The sequence below is a fragment of the Bubalus kerabau genome, chromosome 1, assembly GCF_029407905.1.
Source record: "Bubalus kerabau isolate K-KA32 ecotype Philippines breed swamp buffalo chromosome 1, PCC_UOA_SB_1v2, whole genome shotgun sequence".
NCBI classification, from domain to species: Eukaryota; Metazoa; Chordata; class Mammalia; order Artiodactyla; family Bovidae; genus Bubalus; species Bubalus kerabau.
In genome coordinates this window covers 220,315,673-220,329,882 of record NC_073624.1, presented here as the reverse complement: position 1 = coordinate 220,329,882, position 14,210 = coordinate 220,315,673, and the positions used below count along the sequence as shown (strand labels likewise).

At 36.9% G+C, this 14,210-nt stretch overlaps 1 protein-coding gene across 7 annotated transcripts in view; it reads left to right on the top strand.

The window, feature by feature from the left end:
- PFDN1 (prefoldin subunit 1) overlaps positions 1 to 14,210 on the top strand; it is a 115,315-nt gene that overhangs the window by 74,292 nt on the left and 26,813 nt on the right. For all 7 annotated transcript variants that reach the window (XR_008705086.1, XR_008705076.1, XM_055555374.1 and 4 more), the window contains one exon: positions 7,566 to 7,650. Coding sequence is in view for 5 of the 7 variants with exons in the window: in XM_055555374.1 (XP_055411349.1) it covers positions 7,566 to 7,650 (85 nt within the window). In the remaining 2 variants the exon portion in view is untranslated. The remainder of the gene's footprint in view (positions 1 to 7,565; positions 7,651 to 14,210) is intronic.

The following is a 14,210-nucleotide window of genomic DNA, read 5'->3' as shown; positions in this document are numbered from 1 at the left end:
TAATATTTTTAGTGCTTTTCATTCCTTTGTAAGTTTGACATATGTTATCATACTCCTGCTGGAACAACTACTTATGAAATTCCTTGTTTATGTTTGCTAGAATAAGTTCTCTGAGTGTTAGTTTGAATTTCCCCTTCATTTTTGAAAGATGTGTTCAATGTGTGTGTAATGCTGATTAATAGCTTTTGTCTTTTAGTACATTGAAAATGTCATTCCATTGTCTTCTTCTTGCATATTTGTGGCAAGAAGTTTGATGTAACTCTTACCATTGTTTCTTTTAATGCAGTGTGTCATTTTCTACTTTCAAAGTTTCTTTCTAGTTCTCAATAGTTTGATTATGTTACATGTAATTTTGTTCTGTTGTATTTATTTTTGTCTGGGTTTCTCTGGGTGTCTTGGAACTGTGATTTGGCTTCTTTTTTTCATTTGTTTTAGAAAAATTTTTGTCCATTATTTCTTCAAATATTCTCTATTTTCTTCCTATTTTTGGGTCTCTAATTACACATATGTTGTGTGTTAGTTGCTCATTCGTGTCCAAATCTTTGCGACTCCATGGACTGTAGCCCCGCCAGGCTCCTCTGTCCGTGGGATCCTGGCAAGATACTGAGTGGGTTGCCATTTCCTTCTCAACACATATGTTAGGCAGCTTAATTATTATCTCTTGCCTGCTATATCCTGTTTTTGCTTTATTGGTTTTCATGCCATTTTTTCTCTTGTGTTTCAGTTTGATTAATTTTTCTTAACCCATCTTCACGTTTACTAGACCTTTGCCATTTATGTGAGTAGGAACACTGTAAAATTAAATTCTGTGAGTGAAATTTTCTGGACCGTATATAGTAGGTTTTTTTTTTTATTTTTTTATTTTCGTGTTTTATTTTTGGCCACCATGCACAGCTTATGAATCTTAGTTCCTTGACCAGAGATTGAACTGCATGCTTGGTAGTGAAAGTGTGGAGTCTTAACCACCGATTTCCAGGTAATTCCCTGATAGGTTGGATTGGACCACAGCCCATCAGGAAATCAGCTTGAATTTGGACCACAACCCATGAGGAAGTCAGCTTAGGGTTACAAATTCTTAGGGGACCTTTTTTTAATTTCATTTTACTCAATACCATGGTATGGATAGACAAGTTTCTTTTATTTTACATACTGAGAGACACGTTTTTTTCCCCCCCTCCCTAGACTGAGGTGGAATCCTTTAATTCAGGATTATCTTAATAATGTCCTTACTTTGGATGGTGCCTAGGTTTTATCTTCTGTTTTAAATCCTGTTTCTTTGACAGTTTGGATGCTCATGGTCTCTAGATTCAGCAGAATCGCTCAAGGTGAAACCAGTTTATTGCTTTCTTCTTGTAGTTGTTCAGTTGCAAAGTTGTGTTCAACTCTTTGTGACCCCATGGACTGCAGCACACAGGCTTCCCTGTCCCTTCACTATCTCCTGGAGTTGGCTCAAATTCATGTCCACATTTCACTTCATTTGGCCCTCTGTATTTCTTTTTTTATTGTTAGTTTTAATGAGATGAAGTTGACAAAAAAGCATTGTGTATGTTTAAGGTGTACAGTAATGATTTGGCTTACATATATTATGAAATGTTTGTCACCTAAGTTTAGTGAACATTTATCTCATAGATACACAATTAAAGAATAGAGAAAAATATTTTTTCTTTGTGATGAGAACGCTTAGACTTACTCTACAACTTCATATATAACATACAGTAATGTTAATTATATTTACTATGTTAAACACTACATCTCTAGTACTTACTTGTCTTATAGGGAGTTTGTACCTTTTGACTGCCTTTATCCAGTTCCCCTTCCCTCACTCCCTGCTTCTCATAACTACAAATCTGATTCTTTTTCTATGAGTTAGTATGTTTTTAAAGTATAATTGACCTAAAATGTTATGTTAGTTCCTGTTATACATCATAGTGATTTGATATTTCTGTACATTCAGAATGATCACCATGGCAAATCTAGTTGTGATATGTCACCACAGAAAGATGCTGTTGAGTGTGACCCCCATGCTGTACATTTTATACCTTTGACTCATTTATTTTGCACCTGGAATTTTGTTCCTCATTATCTCCCTCACCTGTTTCTTCCCCTTGCCCCTCCTCTCTGGTGGTTTCCTGTTAGTTCTCTGTATCTATAACAGTGTTTCTTTTTTTACTAAGTTTGTTAATTTGTTTTTGAGATTCCACATATAAGTGAAATCATAGGGTATTTGTCTTCCTTTGACTAATTTTACTTAGCGTAATACCCTCTGGTTCTATTCATATTGTTACATATGGGAAGATTTCATTCTTCTTATGGCTGAATAATATTTCCTCATATATTTATGTGTGTATATATATGTATATATCTTATGTCTTTTATCCATTCATCTATTGATGGACACTTAGGTTCCTTCCATATCCTATTACAAATAATGATGCAATGAACATATGGGTGAATATATCTTTTCTAATTTGTGTTTTCATTTTCTTCCTATAAATATTCAGGAGTGGAATTGCTGGATAATAGGATAGTTCTATATTTAATTTTTTGAGGTATCTCTATACTGTTTTCTGTAGTGACTGCACCAATTTACATCCCCACCAACAGTGCACGAAGGTTCCCTTTTCTCCACTTTGTGGAATATTTGTGGTTGCTCAGCAAAATGTTAAAAAAATTTTTTTTTCTTTGTCCTGGATGTCTGCTCTACAAGATGCCAATAATAGAAGTCTTACTCAGGCTTTTACAATGTGGAGAGTTGTGAAAGCCTGAGTAATTTAATTGCTTTTTTACTAAGGGATTTAGGGTGTTTTTGTTTGCTAAAAACCTATGGAAAAAAAATTTGCATGTAGGCCCTTTGTGCACACAGGCAAAGTTATTTCATCATCATGGAATGAGACAAAGGAATAAGATATGATCATTCTTATTTAGCTTTTTCTATGCTATATAATTTGTGGATTCCTTAAATACCACTAAAATATGTTTTTATATTCTAAAAATTTCCACCCAGACAAAGTGCATTATCATAAGCATATCATTATTTCTGAATAGTGTGTGTCCAGGTTACCATACTTTGCAAGTGTAGCCAAAGACAGCATTGCCACTGATTCTAGGTTGTGTTTTGGCAGGGAATAACACTGTTGATACGTGCTGAATCATTAGAAAACGGAAGTTATGTACCAAACTGCAGGACAGTTCAGAACACAGCTTCTGATGTTTCTCAGATAAAACCAGACGTCATTGTAAAATTATGTTTTTCAAATGGCATAGTTACAAATAAATGAGGAAATGAAACGGCAGGCTACGCATCATTGGTAGATTACATGCATAGCCACATGGCATTGATTTCCAATGTAGAGGCTTTTTTACAAAGCAGTGACAATTGTAGGTTATGTAATACTGAGGATTAATAAGTACATTTTGGATATATCATTTGTTATATGAAAATAACTTTTCATTTCATGCTCTATTTTTCCTTTGCAGCACATTCTGAGCTGTAGAACAGTTTATCTACCATTTGGCTTTCCATAAACCATCAGGCAAGATGCCTATGAGAGTCTCTACTTTGAGAAGTAGTGTACGTAATACTTATTATATACCACTCATCAGTTCAGTCGCTCAGTCGTGTCCGACTCTTTGCAATCCCATGAATTGCAGCACACCAGGCCTCCCTGTCCATCACCAACTCCCGGAGTTCACCCAAACTCAGGTCCATCAAGTCGGTGATGCCTTCCAGCCGTCTCATCCTCCTGCCCCCAATCCCTCCCAGCATCAGAGTCTTTTCCAGTGAGTCAACTCTTCACATGAGGTGGCCAAAGTACTGGAGTTTCAGCTTCAGCATCAGTCCTTCCAAAGAACACCCAGGACTGATCTCCTTAGAATGGACTGGTTGGATCTCCTTGCAGTCCAAGGGACTCTCAAGAGTCTTCTCCAACACCACAGTTCAAAAGCATCAATTCTTTGGCGCTCAGCTTTCTTCACAGTCCAACTCTCACATCCATACATGAGCACTGGAAAAACCATAGCCTTGACTAGATGGACCTTTTTTGGCAAAATAATGTCTCTGCTTTTGAATATGCTATCTAGGTTGGTCATAACTTTCCTTCCAAGGAGTAAGCGTCTTTTGATTTCATGGCTGCAGTCACCATCTGCAGTGATTTTGGAGCCCAAAAACATTAAGTCTGACACTGTTCCCACTGTTTCCCCATCTGTTTCCCATGAAGTGATGGGACCAGATGCTATGATCTTAGTTTTCTGAATGTTGAGTTTTGAGCCAACTTTTTCACTCTCCTCTTTCACTTTCATCAAGAGGCTTTTTAGTCCCTCCTCACTTTCTGCCATAAGGGTGGTGTCATTTGCATGTCTGAGGTTATTGATATTTCTCCCGGCAATCTTGATTCCAGCTTGTGCTTCTTCCAGCCCAGCGTTTCTCATGATGTACTCTGCATATAAGTTAAAGAAGCAGGGTGACAATATACAGCCTTGACGTACTCCTTTTCCTATTTGGAACCAGTCTGTTGTTCCATGTGCAGTTCTAACTGTTGCTTCCTGACCTGCATACAGGTTTCTCAAGAGGCAGGTCAGGTGGTCTGGTATTCCCATCTCTTGAAGAATTTTCCACAGTTTATTGTGATCCACACAGTCAAAGGCTTTGGCATAGTCAATAAAGCAGAAATAGATGTTTTTCTGGAACTCTCTTGCTTTTTCCATGATCCAGCGGATGTTGGCAATTTGATCTCTGGTTCCTCTGCCTTTTCTAAAACCAGTTTGAACATCTGGAAGTTCACGGTTCACGTATTGCTGAAGCCTGGCTTGGAGAATTTTGAGCATTACTTCACTAGCGTCTGAGATGGGTGCAACTGTGCGGTAGTTTGAGCATTCTTTGGCATTGCCTTTCTTTGGGATTGGAACGAAGACTGACCTTTTCCAGTCCTGTGGCCAGTGCTGAGTTTTCCAAATTTGCTGGCATATTGAGTGCAGCACTTTCACAGCATCATCTTTCTGGATTTGAAATAGCTCATCTGGAATTCCATCACCTCCACTAGCTTTGTTCGTAGTGATGCTTTCTAACGCCCACTTGACTTCACATTCCAGGATGTCTGACTCTCTAGGTGAGTGATCACACCATCGTGATTATCTGGGTCGTGAAGATCTTTTTTGTACAGTTCTTCTGTGTATTCTTGCCACCTCTTCTTAATATCTTCTGCTTCTGTTAGGTCCATACCATTTCTGTCCTTTATCGAGCCCATCTTTGCATAAAATATTCCCTTGGTATCTCTAATTTTCTTGAAGAGATCTCTAGTCTTTCCCATTCTGTTATTTTCCTCTATTTCTTTGAATAGCTGTCTTCAAAGTAACATCTAATAACTCATTTTTTCTTCTTTTTGACACCGGATAAAGGTGTTTTCTAAAGACTTTTCCCAGAAATCCAAATGTTTCTGGGGACTCCTTCCAATCCTCAATACAATGTATCTTTGGCATTTTGAAAATTGAGGACTAAACCAAATTTTCTGTAATTTTTTTTTGAAATTTTTCTATGTAATTATTCTTTGAAGTAGACATTTGCATTTACTCCATACTCATCCCTGTTTAAAATTTTCAAGGCTAAGATGTCCTCAGGCTTGTAAATAGATTGGTCAGCTTTGATGACATCTCTTTGGCCTTTGAAGTTGGCCCAGTTCAGTATAGATACCTCAGGGGTGTGTGGTCATGGAAAAACATGTTTTTGTTGAGTGTTCTTGCTTTCTAGTAATTTTATTTTCTGCTCAAGGGATTTAGTATCTGTTCAGATACTTTATTTTTAAAGACCACATAAGTAATGACTTGACCTCTAATCTTAGCTTTGAAAATTTCCCAGACACTAATAAAGATAATGTCTAATGACCTGTTATTTGAGAATACTACTCACTGGCCAGCAATCAGTGCTATTTAAAAATGTATATTTTACTCTGAAAATTATTTCCTTGGCCAAAAGCCTTTGTTAGTAAAATTGTGCGTTTTTATAATGACATAATTTGGTAACTCTGGGGCCTTGATTTGTAATACTTTTTATATGTTGTCACAAGACTTATTACAGTTCAAAACAACTCTTTTCCTTGAATACTACACTAAATAATTAGTTCTGAGAAAAATATTCTGTAAACAGTAGTCTTATCAGAAATAGCACCTGTCTCTTGGGCTAATAATATGAGTATTTTGGACACAAAGCATTACATGGTAATCCTTGTTTTTCATGAATGTGGGCTATCTTTGCAGTAAATATATGAATAAGATTTTTGCAAAGGGTCAAGTTAGTACTGAAGACTAGGATTATCAATTAAATTTCCTGGACTGTCTTTGTCAGGACACATGCTTAATAATTTGTGGAGTGAAAGAAAGAATCACACCATACTGTGTTTGTATGTCAGGGTGTATTCATGAAGAGAGGAAAGAAGTTTCCTCCCAGGTGTCTGGGCAAAGCTAGAGTTGTCCTTTTTTGTTATCTGGTGTGACAACAAACCCGCTTGGTAAGAACCTACCTAGATACAGTGTTGTTTTTGTGAGATAGGGTGTTGTTTTTGTGCCCTTGGTAGAGGAAACATTCTGTTGCTAACTTAATGTGCTTTCTTCTTTGGGTTCTTAAGAGATGATGTTTAGTTTTTTGCTTAACTCTTAAGTTATATGCAAAGAGAAGAAACAGTCTGTGTAATTAATTTTTTTTTAAATTTTTTATAACTGAGTTGGACAATTCTGAAAAGAGATTTGAGTAATTGAGATTTTCCCTTGCTTCCAGTGGAAGGGAAATATTTCAGTTTACTTACTTTAGGCTATAAAAATAGTTTGTTCTTCCTTTGCCTGCAGCAAGACTTATGAACATAAAGTCCCAAAACAGATTTAGTATTAATTTTTAAAGCTTCCCCATATTTCTGCCCTCACCTACTGTAACTAATGTGCCTGAATGTAAAATGGAAAAAGTTGAAAATTTCCACTTGTGCTTTTTGAGCTTTTCAGAGGTATTATACACTCTGGATATAGTAAAAGATACTGGGACTTATACAGTGCTTTTTGTGTGAGGAACTCATATAAACACTAATGCATTGATCCTAACACAGTACTTGATTGTGACTTTAAAAGGTCATGAGTTACTGCTGTTTCAGAGAAAATTTTTTAAAGATTGGAGGAAGAGCTGTGATTTACAAATATTGTTTGAAAGATATCTAGATAAAATTTGATACAGAAAACTGAAAAATTAAAATTGGGGGGGGGGGAGATTTTTATTGTTTGTTCAGTTTTCTTTTAGCCTGCAATAGATTTTTATCTCCCTTCCTTTTTTTCTTGTCTATGAATATCCTTGAAGCCTGATTCCCTTCTTGAAGGCAAAATTTACTTTTAAACTTTTATTCCTTCTCAGCCAAGAAGGCTTCAGCCTGAGGACGTTTTGTGAGGAAGTTGGTCATATTAACATAATGCATTTTATTTGTTCTGAGTTGGGAGATGATCCTTCTGGTTTTCTTCATTTAGTATTTGTGGCATATGGTTATTGATAAACATAGTGGTCAAGTGGCTTAATCTTCAACCATTTGTGTTTTTAGGTTTATTCTTCAATCCAAGGAGGCAATTCATAATCAGCTGTTAGAGAAACAGAAGATAGCAGAAGAAAAAATTAAAGAATTGGAAGTAAGTAGGTTTTGAGTGAATAATAGCTGTAGTCAGCTTTTAGGAGAAAAGTAATGATCTCATTTTGTCACATGAAATGAAAATGTGTGCCTGCCAAGGTCATGTCACATTGCTTTTATTTTTTCTGATTGTGCTAGAGCTAATGATGCAGTCTTTTTATGGCAGTGTATGACCAAAAAAAAAAAAAAAAGACTAGTCTCTTAAAACTTTAGGGAGTTTTGGATACTTTAGGATAGGATATTGTTAACCTGAATGTGTTTCTTCCATTTCCTTTGAGTGAACATGTTTATTTTTAAAAAATAAAAGCACAGTGTGTATGTGAATACCACATATTGTGGCAGATGGGTGTGAGAGTGGGTAATGATAATAATAGTTAAAGAATCTAGATATATGACTCTTACATGTTGTAATTCTAGATAAGGACAGAGTGAGTAGTAAGCTGTAATTGGGCTTCCCTGGTGGCTCAGACAGTAAAGAATCCGCCTGCAATGCAGGAGACCTGGGTTCAGTCCCTGAATTGGGAGGATTCCCTGAAGGAGGGCATGGCAACCAAGCTAAAACTAATTATTTATCTGAAGAATAGTGCTCCAGTCAAGAAAACAATCTTTTTTTTCTTAAGGAAAAAGATGATAGGTAAGAATAATAACTTTATAAGTGTTTGGAAAATAGGGAGTTTATTATTATCATCTTCTTACACATTAAAACCTTTGCTGTTGCTGTTTAGTTGTACGACTCGTGTCTGACTTTTTGTGATCCCATGGACTGTAGCCTGCCTGGCTCCTCTGTCCAGGAACACTGGAGCGGGTTGCCATTTTTTTCTCCAGGAGATCTTCCCAACACAGGGATTGAACTGGGGTCTCCTGCATTGCAGGTGGATTCTTTACCAGATGAGCTTTCAGGGAAGGCACCTGGAAAGTCCTTAAAACCTTTAATGAAATAGTTTTCTTGGACTTTGGTGAATGGTCTATCCTCTGTGTAGTAAAAGTTGGAAAGGACAAAAAATTGGTCATTATTTTTGGGGACCAAGATTTCCTGAGGTGGGGGTGGATTCAGTGACTTCATAGGTCACTTTATCTAATTTCTTTGAATAGTATTTGAGGCAGTGGTTCAGAATCTGACTCAGCCTTTTACTGAATTGATGAGACATCCCTTATAGCCTTTTGGGGATTTCTCAAGGACACCAACTTGGCATGGCCTGGGCAAGGATGTGGTGTTTTAGGTTACTTAGGCTTATTTTTGTTTGACTACTGATTAAAATTTAAGCAGACTTGATAATGGCTTTGTAACTTAGAAAATGTATTGTGAAACAAAACAAATAAGCAAACAACAGAAAAAAGAAAACTTGCCTTGTAGTAATCAGGTTTTTATTATTTCCTACTTTATTATTTTTGTCAGCCCAACTCTTCTAGGTTGAGTTTTCCAAACAAAAATACCTTTAAAAAAAAACAAGTGAACAAAACTATTTCATGTAGAGTACCAAAAAAAAGAAAAAGAAAATGTGTTTTTGCAATTGTTGATAGATATATCTAAACATTGTCCTGATGAATAAGTGGCAAAGTAATGTGTAAATAATTTTCTTTTTATGAAAACAAACAAAAGCCAAGATCTGTATATGAACATTGAGTATGATTGTTGTAAGTGTCTATTAAATTAACACTAGTTACCCTAAGGAAATTAGATGGGGTGTGGCTGTAATTGTTTTTTTCTTATAACCTCTGTGTTGGGTAAATTGTAACAAGTATATGTTAACTTTCATAGTTAAAAAGAAACATCAAGGTGTAAAATTGCCACAGATGATGATTTTAGCATACTATTTAGCTCTGGTGAATATCAGGAAATTCATTTTCCAAAAGTTTCCTTTCATGGAGTCTCTCAAATACTGGTAAGAGTATTCTTATATCTGTCAGATGATAGACTAGATTAGCTCGCTTTTTGGTATTTGAAATGCTTGTTAACAACTATAAAAAGAGTAGTTCTGTCTGGGAACTTATTCTTCTTCTTCCTACCAACTCTGTTAATCCTTAAGATCTTAGTTTAGGGCTACTTCTAAGAAGCATCTTCTGATTCCTCAGTATTAAATTAAGTGCTTTCCCCTTGTTCTAATTTTTCTAGTTTCATAGCACAATGTGAGGATTTGAGCCTATAAACTATTATCAGTTGAAGTCATTACAAATATTACTTCCTATTACTTGGGAAGCCTGATACAGATTCAGAGCTCTAAATAGTTTTTCTCAATGTCTTCCAGTTATTACTCTGCCTTTCAAATATAGTCTCTTCTTTTGAGCATTAGTATTTCTTGCCAGTCCAACATACTTATCATTATTGTTAATAATTTTGAACCCTCAGATACCTTACTGTTAAGTTGAGGAAGCATAATTTATACAATAACTCTGCAGACTAAGGCCAGGCTGCTTCGTTTAGCACCTTTCATCCCTTATGAAGTAAGGTTTTTGGTTTGGGTCAAGAGTTCCAGTTTCTGACCTGGTTCGCTGGGTATGCCTTTGCATCCCCTACCAGAAGTCTATATAAATGACACTATGGATCAACCATGACGTAGCATAGGTGCTGGTCTGATCTGAGAGCCCACCTTAGTTAGTAATTTTTTAGACTGCCTTTTCTCCACCTCCATTCTTAGTTTCTTTTTGCCCTCTCCATATTTTTTTCCCCTAGTCCTTAACTTATGAGTGCAAGGATTACCTGAAATTTGTTTAGCTTTTAATAACGCTAGTATGCTGTGCTGACATTGTCAACTAGCCTGGTATCTCATTTTCTGGCCCTTTTCCTCTTCTGGAGCAAAAGTGGGAATACTATAATGTTGCACTCACGTCCTTAGTTCCCCAACCAGGGATTAGACCCATGGCCCCTGCAGTGGAAGCCCAGAGTCTTACCCACTGGACCTCCAGGGGAGTCTCTGCTCTCATGTCCTCTTAATAGGGAGTGCTGTTACCTACTAGAAGGGTAGAAATAAGTACCATGTTAACCTTGGGAAGATAGGCTGTCTTTTTCTTTCTAAAATTCAGTATTTTACATTTTAATACCCCTATGTTGGTTTTTCAGGCTATAATCAGTTTCTTGGGTTAGATTAGGAAGTGTCTTCATAACAGACTCACAATGTGATAGTGTTATATAGATTTTTACCTTTCCTTTATAAAGATGATTGATCAGGTTCTGGGAGCAAATGTCACAGTTTCATCCTCGTGGTGATTAGCAGACCAATGATGCTACTCCAATTGAAGAGAAAAAATAAAATGATGCCTTTAGTATGGTAGAGTAACCATGTTGTTTATGTCATTGAGGGAATTCATTATTTTTTTTAAAAATACTGATAACAAATAACTTTAAGGAAGCTGCCTGAGTATATAACACATAATACAGTATATGTTATTAGAAAGTATAAAATTGTACTTCTTAAAAATGACATGCATATAACTGGGATTTCTGATTAGGACTTTATGTGTCTCATCTGTCTGTATAAAAATAATTTTTGAAATATACAGCATTGCTAAGTACAAGTTTTTATTTTTTTGAGATTTAAGAATTTAATTAGACACCCTATCATTAAACTCACAGACACTTTTGAGGTATCAGACACAAAATACAGTAGTAATGTAGTGTTGTTTGCTCAGCTGTGTCCGACTCTTTGCGACCCAATGGACTGTAGCCCACCAGGCTCCTCTGTCTGTGGGATTTTCCAGGCAAGAATCCTGGAGTGGATTGCCATCCCCTTCTCCGGGAAAGTACAAATTTTTAAAAGTTTTATTTTTTTTATGGCTGCTCTGGGTCTTTGTTGCTGCTTGCGGGCTTTTTTTGTTGCAGCAAGTAGGGGCTACTGTGTAGTTGCAGTGCGGGGCCTTCTCATTGTGGTGGCTTGTTGGCGGTGTGGGCTCAGTGGTTGTGGTCCACAAGCTTAGTTGCCCTGCAGCATATGGCATCTTCCTGAACCAGGGATTGAACCTGCGTCCCCTGCACTGGCAGGCGGATTCCTAACCACAGGACCACCAGGGAAGACCTGAGTTGTTTTTTTTGTTTGTTTGTTTTTATTTCAGTTTTAGTTAAAGTGACCTAAAACCTTATTGATGGATTGAAGAGATATATATCTTCTAAAGAGTGAAAAATACATCCTATATTTCTGCTCACTTTTGGGGGGTAAAAAAAAAAAACCAAAAAACAATTACTTGTGGACTTTTACAGTTGGCAAAAACTTAGATTCAGCATTTAGATGAGCTAGAGCTGAATTTTTGACCCCTTTTGCCTTTGACTCTCAAGTATTTGGAATACTTGAGATAACTGTAAGCTTTCAGTGATGTGTTTGAATACATTTTGACCATCATTCTCCTGTGTTCTCTCTCATTGAATTACTGCTTCAGGCTCATCTGCCTAAAGTCTAAAATTCACCTTATATTTTAGGCACATGCAAATATTGGTTGACGGCTTTCCTTCCTCTCTTTCTCTGACGTGGTTCCCACCCTTCACCACCCAGGTTAGCTCAGCAATGACACAATAAAAAATAAGAATAAGGAAATTAAGACATTCTGCCCTGCATAATACCACTCTGACGCAGAATGTTTCAATCCCAGAGTTGTGAAATAGCTCTCCAGCCCATGCTATAAGTAAAATCTGAGAAACTGTGCAAGTCCTGACTCTTCCATAAAAGTGGCTCTTAGAGTCAGATGATAGTTCCTGAAACAAGTAGGAAGACTAGTGGCAAGAAAAGTGGATAGGAGGTGCCTGTGACACTCTGCAGTTGGCTGAGTTCTGAGACTCTGATGAGAAAATGTTTTGGAGTAGTTCCCATGATTAAGGATATTTCACTCTGCCTAAGGAGGATCATTTTTTCCACAGCATGGGTGGTGACTGGTAGGCACTTGGATGGATGCCTAGTTTTTGCCCTAAATACTTCACTTTTGAGCTGGTACCTTTGTGTGTATGATGGGACAGCCTCTTTGGAGGTGATGTCAGGTGGACACTACTGTATGTTAAGCACTGATTCTTATCTGTGTTTTCAATGAAGAGAGAAGGGCAGGTGAGAGCAAAGCCAGTGGCAGAATGTTTTACATATATTAAACAAGAATTATACCCAGTGGTTCATCTGCTTGCGTACCTCAGAGTTTAGAATCCATTAAAAAATTCATCATTTCTTTATTTTGTAGTGAAATACAGCATTTACAGAAATGTGTATTAAAATTCATGTAGTTGAATCAGTAATGATAAAGCAGTCACCTGTAACAATCATCCAAGTCAAGAAATCAAACATTGACAGGACACCAGAGTGCCACCCACTTCCATTCACCTGTTCTCCCCCTCCCCCAGGTAACTGTAACTTCTGGATATTTATTTTCTTTTATAAAAAGTTTTACTACCTCTGTAGGTACCCCTCAAAAGTTTTTGAACTGTATATGAACAACATCAATCTCCGTATTTTTTGCTTTTCTTCTTTCCCTCAACATTGTGTCTGTAAACTATTCGATATGTTCATGTTGAGATTGTGATTTGTTCATTTTCATTGCTGTATGTAGTCCGTTATATAGTTGCGCCACAATTTATCTTTCCAGACAGCTCATTTTTAAAATTTTTAATTGGAGGATGATAGCTTTACAGTGTTGTGTTGGTTTCTGCCATGTATCAACATGAATCAGCCATTGGTATACATATGTCCCCTGCCTCTTGAACCTCCTTCCCACCTATATCCTATCCCACTGGTCTTGGTTGTTACAGAGGACTTGATTGAGTTCCCTGTGTCATACAGCAAATTCCCACTGGTTGTTTTACATATGGTAATGTATTAGATTCAGTGCTAACTCTGTCAATTCATCCGACCCTCTCCTTCCCCCACTATGTCCACAAGTCTGTTCTGTATGTCTGCATCTCTGTTGTGACTCCCCAAATTGATTGATCAGTACCATTTTTCTAGATTCCATATATATATATATATGCATTAATATATGATATTTGTCTTTTTCTTTTTGACTTAGTTCACTCTGCATAACAGGCTCTAGGTTCATCCTCAAATTTGTTCTTTTTTATGGCTAATATCCCTTTGAATATATGTACCGCCATCATTCATTTGTCGATGGACATCTTAAGTTGCTTCCATGTCCTGGCTGTTTTAAGTAGTGCTGCAGTGAACACTGGGGTACATGCAGACAGCTCATTTTTACCCTTAAGAAGACAAGATGTTTTCATAAAATATTTGCATAGTTTATCGCTTAGCCTCTTGCTGAGGAGATCTGTTTTCCAAAGACATCTCCTACTGTATCCCAGGGGAGTTTGAGTGTCTAGAGAGAAGTGAAATATAAAATGTCTGTGCTCTAAAAGTTAGCTTGGTGAGTACCCACCTTCAGTAGTAACTAGATAGCTAGGCATGTCTGGTATCTTTAAAATTGAAAAAAAAAAAAAATTGCAAGTTTAGCAAATCATCTCTTTTCTATGTTGATTTGAATTTGGGAGTCTTGGGTGAAACTTCTCTTATTGTTCCATATGTTGGGATTTCAGATATGAATCAGTTCAGTCACTCAGTTGTGTCTGACTCTTTGCGACCCCATGGACTGCAGCATGCTAGG